Source organism: Pangasianodon hypophthalmus, chromosome 1, assembly GCF_027358585.1.
Source record: "Pangasianodon hypophthalmus isolate fPanHyp1 chromosome 1, fPanHyp1.pri, whole genome shotgun sequence".
Taxonomy (NCBI): Eukaryota; Metazoa; Chordata; class Actinopteri; order Siluriformes; family Pangasiidae; genus Pangasianodon; species Pangasianodon hypophthalmus.
The window spans coordinates 31,250,132-31,268,374 of NC_069710.1; the positions used below are offsets into that span (position 1 = coordinate 31,250,132).

At 41.3% G+C, this 18,243-nt stretch overlaps 1 protein-coding gene across 1 annotated transcript in view; it reads left to right on the top strand.

Annotated features, from left to right (window-relative positions):
- The first annotated feature begins 5,653 nt into the window (after positions 1 to 5,653).
- The window catches only part of galnt11 (UDP-N-acetyl-alpha-D-galactosamine:polypeptide N-acetylgalactosaminyltransferase 11 (GalNAc-T11)), a 29,484-nt gene continuing 16,894 nt past the window's right edge, over positions 5,654 to 18,243 (top strand). The window contains exons 1-3 of the mRNA XM_034305851.2: positions 5,654 to 5,800; positions 15,466 to 15,738; positions 17,025 to 17,148. Coding sequence (XP_034161742.2) covers positions 15,504 to 15,738; positions 17,025 to 17,148 — 359 coding nt within the window. The 5' untranslated portion in view covers positions 5,654 to 5,800; positions 15,466 to 15,503. The remainder of the gene's footprint in view (positions 5,801 to 15,465; positions 15,739 to 17,024; positions 17,149 to 18,243) is intronic.

Consider the following 18,243-nt stretch of genomic DNA (forward strand, 5'->3'; position numbering starts at 1 on the left):
TTGTGTATTTATTGTTCTGTCCTTTGTATTTTTTGTCCTGCACTCGTCTCTGTTGTGTATTTGCACTTTATGTAGTCCTTGTGGTCCTGGAGTATGCAAGCTTTATAGAGGAATGACAATAAAAACCCACTCGACTTGACTTGAAATAATAATTAATTGGCAACATATTTTAATTATAATATGATGGAGTTAAACATCTGTTTGTACATGTATTGGTGTGATTTGTGCAGTTGTGATTAAACAATATAGATTTCTGAAGGCTCTCTTTGTTTTCAGACCCCTAAAGAAGTAAAATCTGAACACGTCAGTTAGAGTCTGTATTTAAGGTGGTTATATGTTGTAATATAACCTAATGAATGTCTAATGAATGTCCAAAAAGTAGACAACATAGTAAAAGGATGAAGGTTGTATTTTTGCTTTATCTACTTTATCTACTTGCATCAGCGTTATGGTTAATTATGGGTAACCTGTAGGAATCACAGATTTAATGTGGTTAATTCCGCTAATTAACCATAACCATAACTATTAACCAAATCTGTATTTCGACTGTCTTGAGGAGACTAAAGGAATTTCTGGAGTTGGAAAAATCATCTCTGTGCAGAAGTTCATTCTGGACTGGACTGAAGGAAAAGCGAAACAGGACATCACCTTCATGTTTCCACTTCCATTTAATTTAATTTAATGCAATGGTCTAGATGAATTTCAGCTTTCTCTAGTTTTCCAGAACAATGCAAGTTTATGAGATGTAACAAAGTCAGCCTCAGTAGATGTGCTCCTGATGAACTTCATCAAGGGGAATCTGCTTCCCTCTGCTCTCCTCTGGATAACCTTTCGACCAGGAGCAGCCAATCAGATGCCTCCTGAGTGTGTAGACCAGGTAATACAGGTACGAGGGTTCAGTGATCCTCAGAAAGAAGAGTTGATCAGACCGTGCCCAATAAAATAATCACACACATGTGAAGCAGAGAGTGGAGAGATCCCCAAGACTTTCAGAGAGTAAGTAAATAAGAAAAGTTGTATATCAGTAATTAGAAAGGTTTTTAAATAAAAACTGTAGAAAAGCAGTTTCCCTCTTGGTGACCGGCTAAATGTCGCCACGAGGTAAAGACTATCAGACATTCCTATCCTTGTGGGGACATTTGGTTACCATCATGATATAAAAACTTTACCATGACACACACCCCCCAACACACACACACACTCATTCAGATGTTACTGTTCTGATATATCATCATTTCTTTCCCAGTATGTGTGGTCGTAATCTTACAGAATACTGTCTTCAGTTCTCAGCTCAGACTCCTCCAATGTGAGAGAACTGGACATCACAGGAGTGCTGCTGCTCTCTGCTGGACTGGAGAATCCACACTGTAAACTGGAGATCATCTTCAAACATTTACATTGTGCATTTCTGTTATATGGCTTTTACATGGATAAATAAAATATTATCTGACCTGTAGTATAATTTTAATAACATAGCAGTTATTGTAATAGTTATCCAGACAGTTTAAATCTGCGTTCTGTGTTTTTGCTTTACATAATTCAAAAGTGACAAACAATGAAATAGAAGTACAGCATTCTGGATTTTATTTTATTATGATGATTATTATTATTATTATTATTATCATTATTATTTGCATTCTTACATACACTTCATGGACTAAGGAGCATAATATGTATGTGTGTGTTTTTGTGTGTGCACCAAGACCTTACCCCAAAAACATGAGGTGAAAGTCATCAACGTAAAATACCACTGTCAATAACTATCTGGCCCTGAAACCTAGTTATAGGAGACAAGACACCCAAATGGTTATTTGTTGTTGACATAACCACAGTAACAGATGTAACTTGCATTAAACTTCACCCCTCCTAATTGCCAGGGATGGGTATACCACCTGTATAACCTATAACACAATGTCACAAGGAACTGACTTAACTTACGACTGACTGGCAAGGTTTGGATATGAGCACCATACTCATTGCACTAGAAGGGCCTGGAAGAGGCAATGTTAACTATGCATGCTATGCTACATATGATGAGGAGAAGCTCCTCGTGCAACGACACTGATTATAGGCTGATATGATGACATCCACCACCAAGTGGGCCAGTTTCTGCTTAGAGAGGGGTACTTCCCATGCCTTCCCCCATAGACATACAATTGATCTGATGACTGAATTGCCACTGTCCACTCCACATAAGAGCGCATGCACTGGGCATAACAAGGAACTCCCATCAGGTTTCCCTTCATGGAGAACTATGAGGTCAATAGATTCCCTACAGAAAACTAGTATTATTGCTGGAGAGTGCACTGGGTCCATTAATTGAACAGTTTCCTCTTAAGAAAATGTACTATGTACATACAATGTACTGGGGTCTCCGCATTCAGGAGCATCTCTCAAACTGTTGGGTCACAGTCCTGAGCCTGCAATTCTTCTTTAGAGGCCAAACCCACAGGTGTTGGTAACGCTGCTGAGGGTGCCATATCATCCTGTCTGATTGGGACAACAGATCTGAGCGAGGAAGAAGCTGAGAAGGCATTTGGTGCCAAAAGCAAGACTCTGCTTGGTCTGATAGCTGAATTCTGTGCAATGTTGGCAGAATCAGTTGTTGAGTTTTAGAGGCAGAAATGCACAGCTGTGGTGCAGAGAGACATACAAAAAGTTCTGGCCTGTGTACAAGGCAAGAAGTATAAAGGAACAGACAGCCATTGACAATGGATGACTTGTGGATGACTTGTATCTAATTGTTAAACACCAATCCCTCGCTGTTAGGAAGGGTGAAATAGAATTGCATCTAAATCTTAAATATAATAAAACAGAAGCATCAGGAGTGAAACTGCTCTCTGATCTACTTAAAGATCCACACTTTAAACTGCAGACACTACAGTGAGATTTTGTACAGTATCCTGCATATAAAACCAGCCACTTTAGTAGGAACACCTGCACACTTTCACATTCATGCGATTATCCAACCAGTCACCTGGCAGCAATGCAATGTCTACAATCATGCAGGTGCAGGTCAAGAGCCTCAGTTAAAGATCCTCTAGAGTTTACTCAGGATAGTGCAAAATAATAAAAAAAAATAAATTAAAAAAATCCAGTTAGCCACAGTTCTCTCTTTATGGAAGAGGCCAGAGGAGAATGGCCAGACTGTTTTGAGCTAACAGGAAGGCTATAGTGAGCAGAAAAGCATCTCAGAACACACCATAACTCAGGTGGATGAGCTACAACAACAGAAGACCACATTGGGTTCCACTCCTGTCAACCAAGGACAGGAATCTGAGGATATAGTGGGTAGAGGTTCACAGAAACTGCACAGTTTTCTGTATTTCTGTTTCTCCAGTTTGGAAAAACATTGCCTGGTCTGATGAATCTCGATTTCTGCTGCAGATGTTAGGGTCAGCGTTTGGCATTAATAGCATGAATCTCTGGACCCAACCTGCCTTTTATCAAGAGTTCAGGTTGCCGGTGGTGGTGTAATGGTGTGGGGAATGATTTCTTGGCACACACTGGACACCTCAATTGTTTGAATGCCTCAGGCTCTCTGAGTATTATTGCTGATCATGTGCATCCCTTAATGGCCACAATTTACCCATCTTTTAATGGCTACTTCCAGCATGAAAATGGACCAGTCACAAAGCACAAGTCATCTCAGACTGGTTCCTTGAACTCCCCAGATTTGAGCGCATCTTAGGGATGTGGTAAAATGAGAGAGTCCCAGAATGAATGTACAGCTGACAAATTTGCTGCAATTGTGTGATGCAGTCATGTCAACATGGAGCAAAAGTTTCTAACACTTTGTGCAATCCATACCATGAAGATCTAAGGCTCTTCTGAGACCAGAGGGGGGTCAGACCCAGTATTAGTAGGTATTCCTAGAAAAGTGGCCAGTAAGTGTGAGTATAGAATCTTTATTGTCTATACACAGAATATATGGGAAAGATTTTACACTCACACACTTGTTCACACGGATTGTTTTTGTGAGGAGTGTGATGACTGAGTGTGATTAGCATATGATTATCCTGCCCTAATCTCCTTTTTACAGGTTCAGGACATTATGATCTGTTCTGAGTCTCAGACACAAAGGATTACGAGGACAAGATGAACTTTTACTGTACAGCGCTACTTAAAGAACAGCTGAAACTCTGGTGATAAAAGTTAAGAAGTTTTGCTTTTAAAATGCTTTGTTCTTTGTATCAGATGTCCCACAACATGACAGTATTTTATTACTTCTCTGTTTTTCACCAGCTGAGATGAACCTACATATGAGTTTACATATAATTAATCTGGTAGCTTAAATAATTAAACTGAACAGTAATGAGGCTTGTCTTTCTTTTCTATTTTTAAAAGCAAAACAGAAAACCTGTACGCATATTGTACATATAATAACACTGAGTCTGTAGATCACATGTTTGCAAATCACCACCTCCAAGTCCAAGGCCATGGTTCTCTCCTGGAAGAGAGGGGAGAGACCCGTGGGTAGAGGGCGTTTGAATAATTTGTAATGGTCAACATTGAGAGTTAATATACAGCCCTGTCTAATTATTCATTACTGAGAAGCAGGGGTTGCTAAAGTAACTAAATTACTGATAAGGTCTGAGTATAAATAGATATAATCTTCCGAGTTCAGACATGTTCTTCCTCTGGCATCCTACATCAAGACGCGACATTAGAATAAGGTTTTTAAAAAAACAGATATTACAATTAATCTTTACTGTTTTCTTACAAGAATTGTTTGTACTAAAATACTTATTTATTTTATGCAAATGAGGCTTCAGCTAATTAAATATGCACACATCCATCCTTCCACTCTCTGTATCGCTTATCCTACACAGGGTCGTGGGGAACCTGGAGACTATCCCAGGGGACCTGGGGCACAAGGCAGGGGTCACCCTGGACGGGGTGCCAACCCATCGCAGGGCACAATCACACACACATTATAGACAATTTGGAAACGACAATCAGCCTACAACACATGTGTTTGGACCAGGGGAGGAAACCGGAGTACCCGAAGGAAACCCCTGAAGAACGGGCAGAACATGCAAATGTATAGTTGCACACATTTACATACCTAAGAAAACCAAAAATCTAGTATTTAGATGTGGTCTCTTCAGAGAAAGGGTGGTTAGAATATCCTCTTGTTTTATTATTTAACAAAGAACATAATTTTTCATCATAAAATTTAACATAAATCCAACAGTTTTTAACATATTAAGAAAATCAACTAGTATCAACTAACTAAAATGATAAATAAATGTTTGGAAATACTGTGCTAATTGCCTTATTGTTGTGTTATTTTCTTAAAATTGTCTTGTCTATGGTGTAGCATTAGTACTGGTTTCTTTTCTAACAGTTTGTCCAGTTTTAGCAGCTAGTAGCTGATCACATTTTCAGCAAGGGTGGAGGAACCCTTAAAGGTTCTATGTAGAAAACGTTTTTTCCTATAAGAAAGTGTCCCAAGTAAAACCCTTAATTATCAAAGAAGCATTAAAGAACCTTTTTAGTATTTTTCAGGTAAGGGACATTACTTTAAACCCACTCAGTGTACGTCCAGCGTGACTTTTTAATCAGGCGGTTACGACAGCTACCAACGTGGGCCTTGGGAAGAGAGGTCACGTAGAGGAACGCACGCATGTTGCCCTAGCACGTTTCCGGGTTTTGGCCCCGCCTTGTCTGTAATCTCTGAGCTCTGATTGGTCCGTGGTGGACGAATACAGAAATCGGAGAGGTGCTTTGATGTGGAGAAGAAGGAGCCGCAGTGTGCCTGCGCGGAGAGGCCAAAACACACCATGTCCATTACCAAGTAAGTGTTTATATGTGTTAGAGATATTTAAACTTCACTGCAGCAGGCTTCAGCGACATTTTCATGCTTGTAGTAACTAATGCAGACGCTTGATAGACGTTGGCACGCGTGTGATAAATAAATAAATGAAATATAAAGGGTGTAGGTGCGACTTAGCGAGCTAGCTAGCGAGGCAGTGTTTGGTTGTTATGGAGATCATCATGGTTATTAATGTGCTGTTTCAAAGAAAATGTTCAAATTACTTCATTTATTAGTTTATTTAGCTTTCGAGTAGCAACTGTTTTGAGGTTACTCCTATTTTAGAGGTTTGTAAATATGTTTTTAGGAGTGTAGTCTAATTAATTAGGTTTATTTTGCTTGAATAAAGACCCTAGGACAATTTATTATTATTATTTTTTTTTTTATTATTATTATTATTATTAAGTATAGATATCACAGTCTTTGCCAGATGGTTGCTGCAATTCTTACAAGTATTTCTGGACTGGGATTAAAAAAATATATTTATGCAAATGAGAGTTCAATTAAAAATGCATAAATTTGCATAGCTATTAAAACAGCGGAAGAAAAAACAACAACAAAAAAAAACAGAATAAATTATTTTTCTTCTCTCTATAAATAAACTCTCCAGGAAAAGGCTTTTTTTTAGTAATACATTGTTAGAATATACTCTTAATTTATTGTTTACTAATGAAAATCTTTTTAATAATATTAATAATAGTAATGGTTTATTTTCCAACTATTATCAAAGTTAACAAATCCCTCTGCAATATCCTTCTGAATATGGACTTTAAAATATCATTTTTAAATTATATTTGCATACCTTACAAAGCCAAAAATGTTATCTCTTTTTTATTGTTTAAGAAAGAAGATCATAATCATGGGAAAATATTTTTTATGCATTTTTAGAGTTTATGATCAGTATTTGAACTTATTTATGCAAATGAAGGTTCATCTAATTAAATAGGCATAATTCTGCCTGCTTTATTATGAAAATTGATATCACTAATTTTCTAAATTTTATGATTTATCCAAGAAAACCTAAAAAAACCAAACTGAAGTTTGAAATATTTTGTCTTATTCTAACAGCATGATGCAGAAAGGAGGAAAAAAGAAACAGACATTGTTGTTAAAATAGTTTTTAAACCTTTCTCTTTTTTTCAGTATAAAATCTTTTATAAATCCAAATATTTTGATAAATTCTCGTGTAATAAATTTCTACTTAATGGATAGGGATGAACATGTAAAATTTGAGATTTTCGTTTCTGAATATATATTTTTAAAAAAATGATTTTCAGGAAAACATTTTACAAATGTGCTTCCATGCGTTTCCACTGCAGTTAGTGTGATTTTATGAACTTTATAAATGAAATTATGATGTACAGTACATCATAACGACATGAGAATTGACAAGTCTATCAGAAAACAAGCTTTTCAGAGATATACTGTAGGACGTGATTAGGTGATTGTGAAGTGGGCGGGGCTTAAAAACTTTTTCAAAGTTGGAAAAACAGTTAAATAAACATATTACTGTTGAATTTTGTTTATTTTATTATTACAGTTTAACAGAAGACATTCTGCAGATGCAATTTATCTTTTAAAAATCTGGAAAAATGACCAAAAGCCTTATTTCTGTCTGTAATGTCTCGCCTGAAGTGGGATTTAATTCAGTATTCAGGATTCAGACCAGTGTGCAGTTAACATATGGGTTTGTTTTGCACCGTATTTATTCCAGCGAGTCAGATTGACTCTTTTATAGCTGTCACATTGTAAACTCGCTGCTTTAATTAACAGAAACGACTCTCTCGGTCTCTCGGTCTCTCGGTCTCCCCATCACACCAGGCAGAATTGTAGGTTTGTAGATCAGACACATGTGCAAGAACGTCTCTGGTCTCAGTTTAGAAAATGTGTCTCTATATAAATCAGTGACATTTTACTCAAAACCGTAAACACAAAGACGGAGGAGAAGATTATTTCAGCAGTGTGTGTGGTGTGTCCTGTGTGTTTCCGGCTCCACAGCCCCGCTGCTCTTTATCGTAGATCAACTACTGAGTTACAAAACCACTCTTGCCTTCTTCTCACTATCCTCTCGCCTTCTTCTCACTATCCTCTCACTATCCTCTCGCCTTCCTCTCGCCTTCTTCTCACTATCCTCTTGCCTTCTTCTCACTATCCTCTCACTATCCTCTCGCCTTCCTCTCACTATCCTCTCGCCTTCCTCTCACTATCCTCTCACTATCCTCTCGCCTTCTTCTCACTATCCTCTCGCCTTCCTCTCGCCTTCCTCTCACTATCCTCTCGCCTTCTTCTCGCCTTCCTCTCACTATCCTCTCGCCTTCCTCTCACTATCCTCTCGCCTTCCTCTCGCCTTCTTCTCACTATCCTCTCACTATCCTCTCACTATCCTCTCGCCTTCCTCTCGCCTTCTTCTCACTATCCTCTCGCCTTCCTCTCGCCTTCTTCTCACTATCCTCTCACTATCCTCTCGCCTTCCTCTCACTATCCTCTCGCCTTCCTCTCACTATCCTCTCACTATCCTCTCGCCTTCTTCTCACTATCCTCTCGCCTTCCTCTCGCCTTCCTCTCACTATCCTCTCGCCTTCCTCTCGCCTTCCTCTCACTATCCTCTCGCCTTCTTCTCGCCTTCCTCTCACTATCCTCTCGCCTTCTTCTCGCCTTCCTCTCACTATCCTCTCGCCTTCCTCTCACTATCCTCTCGCCTTCCTCTCGCCTTCTTCTCACTATCCTCTCACTATCCTCTCACTATCCTCTCACTATCCTCTCGCCTTCCTCTCGCCTTCTTCTCACTATCCTCTCGCCTTCCTCTCGCCTTCTTCTCACTATCCTCTCACTATCCTCTCGCCTTCCTCTCGCCTTCCTCTCGCCTTCTTCTCACTATCCTCTCGCCTTCTTCTCACTATCCTCTCACTATCCTCTCGCCTTCCTCTCACTATCCTCTCACTATCCTCTCACTATCCTCTCGCCTTCTTCTCACTATCCTCTCGCCTTCCTCTCGCCTTCCTCTCACTATCCTCTCGCCTTCTTCTCGCCTTCCTCTCACTATCCTCTCGCCTTCCTCTCACTATCCTCTCGCCTTCCTCTCGCCTTCTTCTCACTATCCTCTCACTATCCTCTCACTATCCTCTCGCCTTCCTCTCGCCTTCTTCTCACTATCCTCTCGCCTTCCTCTCGCCATCCTCTCACTATCCTCTCACTATCCTCTCGCCTTCCTCTCGCCTTCCTCTCGCCTTCTTCTCACTATCCTCTCGCCTTCTTCTCACTATCCTCTCACTATCCTCTCGCCTTCCTCTCACTATCCTCTCACTATCCTCTCACTATCCTCTCGCCTTCTTCTCACTATCCTCTCGCCTTCCTCTCGCCTTCCTCTCACTATCCTCTCGCCTTCCTCTCGCCTTCCTCTCACTATCCTCTCGCCTTCCTCTCACTATCCTCTCGCCTTCCTCTCGCCTTCTTCTCACTATCCTCTCACTATCCTCTCGCCTTCCTCTCGCCTTCTTCTCACTATCCTCTCACTATCCTCTCGCCTTCCTCTCGCCTTCCTCTCGCCTTCTTCTCACTATCCTCTCGCCTTCTTCTCACTATCCTCTCACTATCCTCTCGCCTTCCTCTCACTATCCTCTCACTATCCTCTCACTATCCTCTCACTATCCTCTCGCCTTCCTCTCGCCTTCCTCTCGCCTTCTTCTCACTATCCTCTCGCCTTCTTCTCACTATCCTCTCACTATCCTCTCGCCTTCCTCTCACTATCCTCTCACTATCCTCTCACTATCCTCTCGCCTTCTTCTCACTATCCTCTCGCCTTCCTCTCGCCTTCCTCTCACTATCCTCTCGCCTTCTTCTCGCCTTCCTCTCACTATCCTCTCGCCTTCCTCTCACTATCCTCTCGCCTTCCTCTCGCCTTCTTCTCACTATCCTCTCACTATCCTCTCACTATCCTCTCGCCTTCCTCTCGCCTTCTTCTCACTATCCTCTCGCCTTCCTCTCGCCATCCTCTCACTATCCTCTCACTATCCTCTCGCCTTCCTCTCGCCTTCCTCTCGCCTTCTTCTCACTATCCTCTCGCCTTCTTCTCACTATCCTCTCACTATCCTCTCGCCTTCCTCTCACTATCCTCTCACTATCCTCTCACTATCCTCTCGCCTTCTTCTCACTATCCTCTCGCCTTCCTCTCGCCTTCCTCTCACTATCCTCTCGCCTTCCTCTCGCCTTCCTCTCACTATCCTCTCGCCTTCCTCTCACTATCCTCTCGCCTTCCTCTCGCCTTCTTCTCACTATCCTCTCACTATCCTCTCGCCTTCCTCTCGCCTTCTTCTCACTATCCTCTCACTATCCTCTCGCCTTCCTCTCGCCTTCCTCTCGCCTTCTTCTCACTATCCTCTCGCCTTCTTCTCACTATCCTCTCACTATCCTCTCGCCTTCCTCTCACTATCCTCTCACTATCCTCTCACTATCCTCTCGCCTTCCTCTCGCCTTCCTCTCACTATCCTCTCGCCTTCCTCTCACTATCCTCTCGCCTTCCTCTCGCCTTCCTCTCACTATCCTCTCGCCTTCCTCTCACTATCCTCTCGCCTTCCTCTCACTATCCTCTCGCCTTCCTCTCGCCTTCCTCTCACTATCCTCTCGCCTTCCTCTCACTATCCTCTCGCCTTCTTCTCACTATCCTCTCGCCTTCTTCTCACTATCCTCTCGCCTTCCTCTCACTATCCTCTCGCCTTCTTCTCACTATCCTCTCGCCTTCTTCTCACTATCCTCTCGCCTTCCTCTCGCCTTCTTCTCACTATCCTCTCGCCTTCCTCTCGCCTTCTTCTCACTATCCTCTCGCCTTCCTCTCACTATGCTCTCGCCTTCCTCTCACTATCCTCTCACGTTCCTCTCGCCTTCCTCTCACTATCCTCTCACTATGCTCTCGCCTTCCTCTCACTATCCTCTCACCTTCCTCTCACGTTCCTCTCACCTTCCTCTCACTATCCTCTCACTATGCTCTCGCCTTCCTCTCACTATCCTCTCGCCATCGTCTCGCCTTCCTCTCACTTTCCTCTCATGTTCCTCTTGCCTTCCTCTCACTATCTTCTCACTATCCTCTCATCTTCCTCTCACTATCCTCTCGCCATCGTCTCGCCTTCCTCTCACTTTCCTCTCATGTTCCTCTTGCCTTCCTCTCACTATCTTCTCACTATCCTCTCATCTTCCTCTCACTATCCTCTCGCGTTTGTCTTACGATCTTATTATCTTTTACTACATTTTATCTTTTTTTTGTTTTATTTTTTAAATGACTAAAGACTAGTCCTGTTTTTTTTTTTCAATTTTTATTTATTTATTTTAAAAGAGTAGTTGTTTCCTATTTTTGTATTTTTAAATTCTAGTTGTATTCTTTATTTTATTTATCATTAAAAGACTAGCTGTTCTGTTTTTATTTTACTTTTTGTTGAAAAAAGACTAGTTATCTAGTAGTATTCTGTCGCCTCGTCGCTTAGCACAGTGTGGAGTTCTCCCTGGTGCTGACGGACCTGCTGCAGCTCGTGTATGTTTGATGATTAGGTTATCAGGTGTCTCAGCAGTTCTCCGTGGTGTTGATGGACCTGCTGCAGCTCGTGTATGTTTGATGATTAGGTTATCAGGTGTCTCAGCAGTTCTCCGTGGTGTTGATGGACCTGCTGCAGCTCGTGTATGTTTGATGATTAGCTGATCAGGTGTCTCAGGTAGACTTTACTCTGCTCAGGAAACCTCCAGTCTCACAGCGAGGTTAATGTTTTCTTTCATTGTCTTTAAACTCTGGAATAGTTCCTGAGAACATGAGGATCTCTGTAACTTTAATCATCCAAGTCTATATCTGTCTGTCTGCATCTATCTATTTATATATCTGTCTGTCTGACTATATCTGTCTATCTGTATATCTCTCTGTCTGTGTCTATATCTGTCTATCTGTATATCTCTCTGTCTTTCTGTCTATCTGGTGTATGGTACGTATTGTGAGGGTGTCTTCTAGTTTCATGTAATAAGATATTTCTGCCACATCGCCCATCTCCTGTGTGTGTGTGTGTGTGTTGTTAGTTTGATTGTACTTTGTCTGGAACCTCCCCCTCAACCTTGCTGCTTAGGGAGACCCTACCAGGAGCAAAGCTCCAGATGGTATAGCTCTTGGGATCATTGGAACACTCAAGCTTCTCCACAATGGCAAGGTGATGATCCAAGGAGAAATTCAAACAACCAACAGCAAAGACTCCAGTGGCGGAACTGGCGGAAGGTGACTGTTGTCACAACGGCACGGAAGGCGGATGAGGGCTGCAAACAGAGGGTGGTTCCCAGGTCCCCCCCCCAACCAAACCCCCCATCCCCCACCAAGGACCACGTGGGGGCTTCATGTGCATCATCCACACCATGTTAAAAGATGTTACGTGCAGGTGTCCTCCAAAAAAAACAGGGGGATCAGATCTCTAAGCATCCTGGGTAACTAAAGTCCTGTGGTGATGAGGAAGTGATGATGGAGCAGAATTGTGAAGTTCGGGAGCCCATAGCCACAACCAGCCTCTTCATTAGCTCCATCCATGACTGAGCAGTCCTGTTTAGGATCTGCTCTGCTCACCCCAATTTGGAGAAGGGGCTAGAAAAGGTGCCCTAAACATAGCCTGCACCAAACCTCCTGTCTGGGCTGCCGCATCCAGAAGGATCACCACTATGCGGTCAGAAACAGAAACGCTTAGATTTTGGGACCTGGAACATATGGACATTGATGGACAACAAACTAAGCGGTGGACCCAGAAGGCGAACTACCATCGGGAAATTTCAGAGTGATATTCTGAAACACGGCTGGCTGATGAATGACAGCTTAAAGAGGAGAAAGGTGGTACCTTTTTTTCTGGGAAGAAAAACCAGCTAGTGAGCCTAGGAACCACGTTGTGGGATTTGCCATTAAGAACAACCTCATCAACCACCTTGCCGAACTCCCTGCCGGCATCAGTGAACGCCAACACTTCATGCATAGGATTCGGCTAAAGAGACCCTTTATGCTGACCTGGATAGGGTTCTCGCTAGAGTACCCAAGGAGCACAAGCTAATCCTGCTTGGAGATGTTAACGCAAGGGTGGAACAGAACTACAACCAATGGAGAAGTACAATTGTCAAAGAAGAAGTTGGCAATGCAAACTCCAGTGACATACTGCTGCTAATAAAGTGCTCAGAACACTGCCTAACCATCACCAACACACTCTTTCACCAACAGAATAAATTTAAAACATCCTGGAGGCAACCTCGCTCTAACCTCTGGCATCTCATTGACTATTCCATCATCGTATCCACTTGATTGTGTATATTCAGCTCTCGCGGAAGAGAAGGGTGCAGAGAAAGCAGAGTCGCCCAAAGCTCAAGATCAACTGGTTAAATACCACTTGTTAACAGCAGCTTCAGGCTGTGCTCTGTGCAGAATTGCCTAAACAGTATACTGTGGATACTGAAACACACTGGGGCATTCTCAAGCCTGCAATCAATAACTCAAGCACTTGAGTTACACTTGGACACATAACATTGAATCACCAGGACTGGTTTGATGAGCATGAAACAGAAATCCAACAGCTCATTGACATCAAGTGGCAAGATTTTACTACCTGTGACATCAATTACAAGACTAAAAGATCAGCTCATGCTAAAGGCCGTCGTCCAATGATCAGGGAACTGAAAAACCAGTGGTGGACAAGGAAGGCCCTGGAAATTCAACATTTTGCAGACTCTGGGGACACCAGAGGTTTATCTGATGCTGCAAAAGCAGTATGTGGGCCCAGCTATTGCTGTGTAACTCCACTCCAAAGATTACGCTGGGCTTACGCTGCTGAAGGATGATGCGTCGATTTAAAAAAAAAAAAAAAAAAAATGGTAGAAGGAGCACTATGAGGACCTCCTGAACAGGGACTCTACCCCTGAGATGGAAGCTCTTCACCGACTCCATCAGCAACCAGTAGAGGAGGAACTGGCAGCACCATTCAGCCTGAGAGAGGTGCAGGACGGCATCAGGAAGATGACAAACAACAAAGCTGCTGGCCCTGATGGAATTCCAGCTGAAGTCTTAAAGGCAGGTGGTCCAGATCTCCTCAGCGAGGAGGAAATATTGAATAAGGAGAAAATCCCAGCTGTACTTAAGGAAGAGAAAGCGGACAAAGCTGTGGAAACTAAGAGAGACCATGACATTTCCCTCCTGTCCACAGCTGGGAAAATTCTGGCTCAGATCTTAACAGACTCCTCCTATATCAGAGAAAATACTTCCAGACCCTCAGAGTGGATTTTGCCCTAATAGGGGCACCATGGACATGAGATTCACTGCTCGCCAACTTAAAGAAAAGTGCCAGAAACAAAATCAACCATTCAACAGGGCTTTTATAGACCTCACTGAATTCAATTCAATTCAATTTTATTTGTATAGTGCTTTTAACAGTCGACATTGTCACAAAGCTGCTTTACAGAAATATATAAATTCAGAATGTAAATTTTTAAGTTTATAAATTTATCCCTAATAAGCAAGCCAGAGGCGACGGTGGCAAGGAAAAACTAGATCAGTTTCCATAACTCGGCAACATTCTCTCCTCCAAAGCCAACATTGACTTTGAAATAAACCACCTCCTCAGCTGTGCTAGCGCTTCCTTTGCAAGACTGCGGAAAAGGGTTTTTGAAAATTGAGACCTGCAGGCCAAAACTAATATTTTGGTCTACAAAGCCGTAGTGCTCCCCACCCTAACGTACGGCTCAGAATCATGGATCACATCCAGCAGGCACCTGTAGACACCAGAAGCTTACCACCAGAGGAGCCTCAGAAAAATCCTTAACATCAGTTGGAAGGATCGACGCACTAACTTCTGCGTCCTTGTGGAAGCTAACATGCCAACCATCACAGCAATGATTGCAGAAACACAGCTCAGATGGGTTTGGCATGTTATCTCTATGCCTGACTCACGCTTTCCAAAACAAGTCCTGTACTCGCAACTTTTGACAGGACGTCATGCTCCTGGAGGTCAAAAGAAGAGATAACATCAAAGTCAACATCAAAAAGTGCCATATGGATCTTAACTCCTGGGAGCACACAGTGACAGTGAGTGTGTGAGTGTGAGTGTGTGTGCATGTGTGTGCTGAAAGCAAACAGAGCTCATTGCAGCAGAGGGTAAAGTTCCTCAGTGTTGGTGTTTTTATCTCTGCATTAGCTTTATGAATGGATCCAGAATGATCAGAGATGCGACAGCTGCTTATCACCCTGATGTGTTTTATCTCACGCCACGGAGCAGGAACATGAGGATGGACAATAAAGACTGAGCTTAAAAAACGTGCAAAAAAAAAAAAAAAGATGTTAATTACCTAATCCTGGAATTAGATCCATATTGGATGGAATTCCAGCTGTATCGATTACACATTTCTGTGTAGACATGACAATAATTCCTTTTGAAATAATTAATATTTACAGAGAGAGGCTGTTTTCTTGTTATAAAATAATAAACTGCAGCGGAAAGAGAAACACTGTTGCTGAATTAGCTGATTCATATCCATAATGATCATGAACGTAATGCAGAGGAGATGATAATGAGCTAATAAAAACTACAGCAGACTTGCAGAATGGTGGAGGGGAAGATGGGGTGTGTATGTTTTGACGTGTGTGTGTGTGTGTGTTTCAGGCATGTGAGGACGGGCCGCCGATGATGCTAGCTCTACCATGGGCAGTGTCACGCTCCGCTACTTCTGCTATGGCTGCCTCTTCACGTCGCTGACGTGGTCCGTCCTGCTCTTCCTCTACTTCAGCCTGAGTCAGGAGAGCCGCCTGTCCTCCAGCCATGTGCCCATCCAGGGGGCGCAGCACCGCTTCCAGCCGCGCTTCACTCGCCGCCCCGCCCCGCCCAACAGAGCGCACGGACACGACGGTCGCCGCGGCGACCTCTCACCCGAGATGGGTCAGTCTGAGTCACAGATACACCACAATTATACAGTGTAATTATCCTCACATAGAAGTGTAATACATCACATAACTGTGTAATATATCACATAACTGTGTAACATATCCTCACACTGTAATTATTCTCCGATAACGGGTAACACTTATACTAACCCTCATTATATACTGTATATAATGACTTAGAAATATATTTCTATCATGTTATAATACATTCATGAGGCATCATTCACATCGTTAGAACTATTTATGAAAAGGCATTAGAGTTTATAGCAGTGTTTATAATGCAGTTGTAAGAACAGAAAGCATTATACTGTAAGTAGTGTTTATAACAGTCACCATAGTGAGTGTGATGTACTGAGTGTAAATTTTTGTAGTTTGGTGAAAAGCTTTGTCATATGTTGTTAAAAAGTTCTGGAGTATCTCGTAAAGTTTTGTAGTATGTTGTAAAGTTGTAAAGTTTTGTATTATGTTGTAAAATTTTGTAGTGGCTTATAAAGGTTTGTAGTATGTTAAGTTTTGTAGTATATCATAAAGTTGGAAAGTTTGTATCATGTCGAAGTTTTGTAGTACGTTGTAAGGTTGTAAAGTTTTGTAGTATGTCGAAAATTTGGTATACTCTTGTAAGTTTTTGTAGTTTGTTAAAGCTTTGTAGTATATAATAAGGTTATAAAGGTTTCTAATATGTTAAGTTTTGTAATATGTTGTAAAGTTTTGTAGTATCTTATGAGGTTGTAAAGTTATGTCGTATGTCAAATTTTGGTATAATCTATACATTTTTACAGAATGTCGTAAAGCTTTGTCGTATTTCGTGAATTTTTGTATAATCTGTTACATTTTTGTAGTAAAGTTTTGTGGTATCATAGGCTTTGTAGTATGTTGTATAGTTTAGTTGTAGCATTTCATAATATTTGCTCTGGTACAATTCATTATTAAAGAATTATTTTAAATTTTTAAAGATTTAATTTATTGAATTGGAAAAAAATATATAACATGATGATTATAGCATGTTACGAACACCACTTATACACTTATGAGTGTATTCATAGTTCGTTATAAATATGACCTTCATAGAAAGTGTAACCAAATAATGTAAAATTAATGAGAAAAAAATAATCAGTGACTGGGTGGTGTGATGAAGTGGATTTACTGTTACCTCAACTACTTACACACACAGAGCTTTAGTCAGTGTATGTTTTAAATACACACACACACACACACACACACACACACACACACACACACACACAGAATGTTATGTTTGTGATGTGTGACATCTTTCTGCAGGAATGATTTACAATGAGAAGGATCAGGAAGTGAGGGATACAGGCTACCACAGACACGCCTTCAATGTCCTCATCAGCAACAGGATCGGATACCACAGAGACCTGCCTGATACCAGGAATGAAAAGTAGGTGTGTGTGTGTGTGTGTGTGTGTGTGTGTGTGTGAACCAAATGACCAAGCTTGCATTATCCTGTGGAGAAAATGTTATTAATTCAGATGTTGTATAAGTCGAGTCAAGTCGAATAGGTTTTTATTGTCATTCCTGTATGTAGCTTGGATACATTGGCAAGAAATGTCGTTTCTCCAGGACCATGATGCAACATGTAAGAATACACAAGATTGCGTAAAGAGCAAATACACAACAAGTGCAGGTCAATAAATGAACAGAACAACAAATATACAGAACAGAACAATAAATATACAGAACATGGGCAGCCACTAACCACTAAGTAACCAGTATAGTCTCATGGAAAATAATCATTACCTAATTTTTTGCAATCCTAATATTATGTTTGTCATGTTACTCATCACGTGTGTGTGTGTGTGTGTGTGTGTGTGTGTGTGTGTGTGTAACAAGTGTACCCTTCTTGCTAATCATTATTGGAGTAACTGTTGTGTGATGTGCTTGAGTAAGTCTTGCTGACTGAAACATGTTGAGGTTTTAAAAGTGTTTAATAAGTACAGAGTTAATATGATATGATGTGTGTCTGAACATGTATCACTGTAGTGTTCACACTGTCCTAATATTTACTCCACCGAAGACAACAAAAAGGCAAAGAAATCCACCTTTCAGTGTTTCAGGTCTCATGTTCTACATTTAGATGGTTGATGTACGTTTTGTGAAACATATTTATGTAAACGTTTTAGTTCAATGTCACTTGATATAGAAAAAGGACATCTAATAAATAGGGGTGTAATACTCAGTCGATTCGGATCGATGTATCGATTTAAAAGGCAACGTTGGAAATGAACAGTGTGTAGAAATTTTATCTTATTTGTTTGTTTATTTCAAATATTACAGATTTTTACAACCTGAGACGCCTTAATAACTATAAAATTGAGCTAAACGTCAGTGACGAGAATGTTTCTGTGGTTGAAAGTGTAAAACTAAATCTGAAAAAATAAAGATTCTGATCAAATCTGCTGATGTTTGCTCAGCCTGTAGCAGTGTATAATTATCATTATCATTATATTATATCATTATCATCATTATATTATAT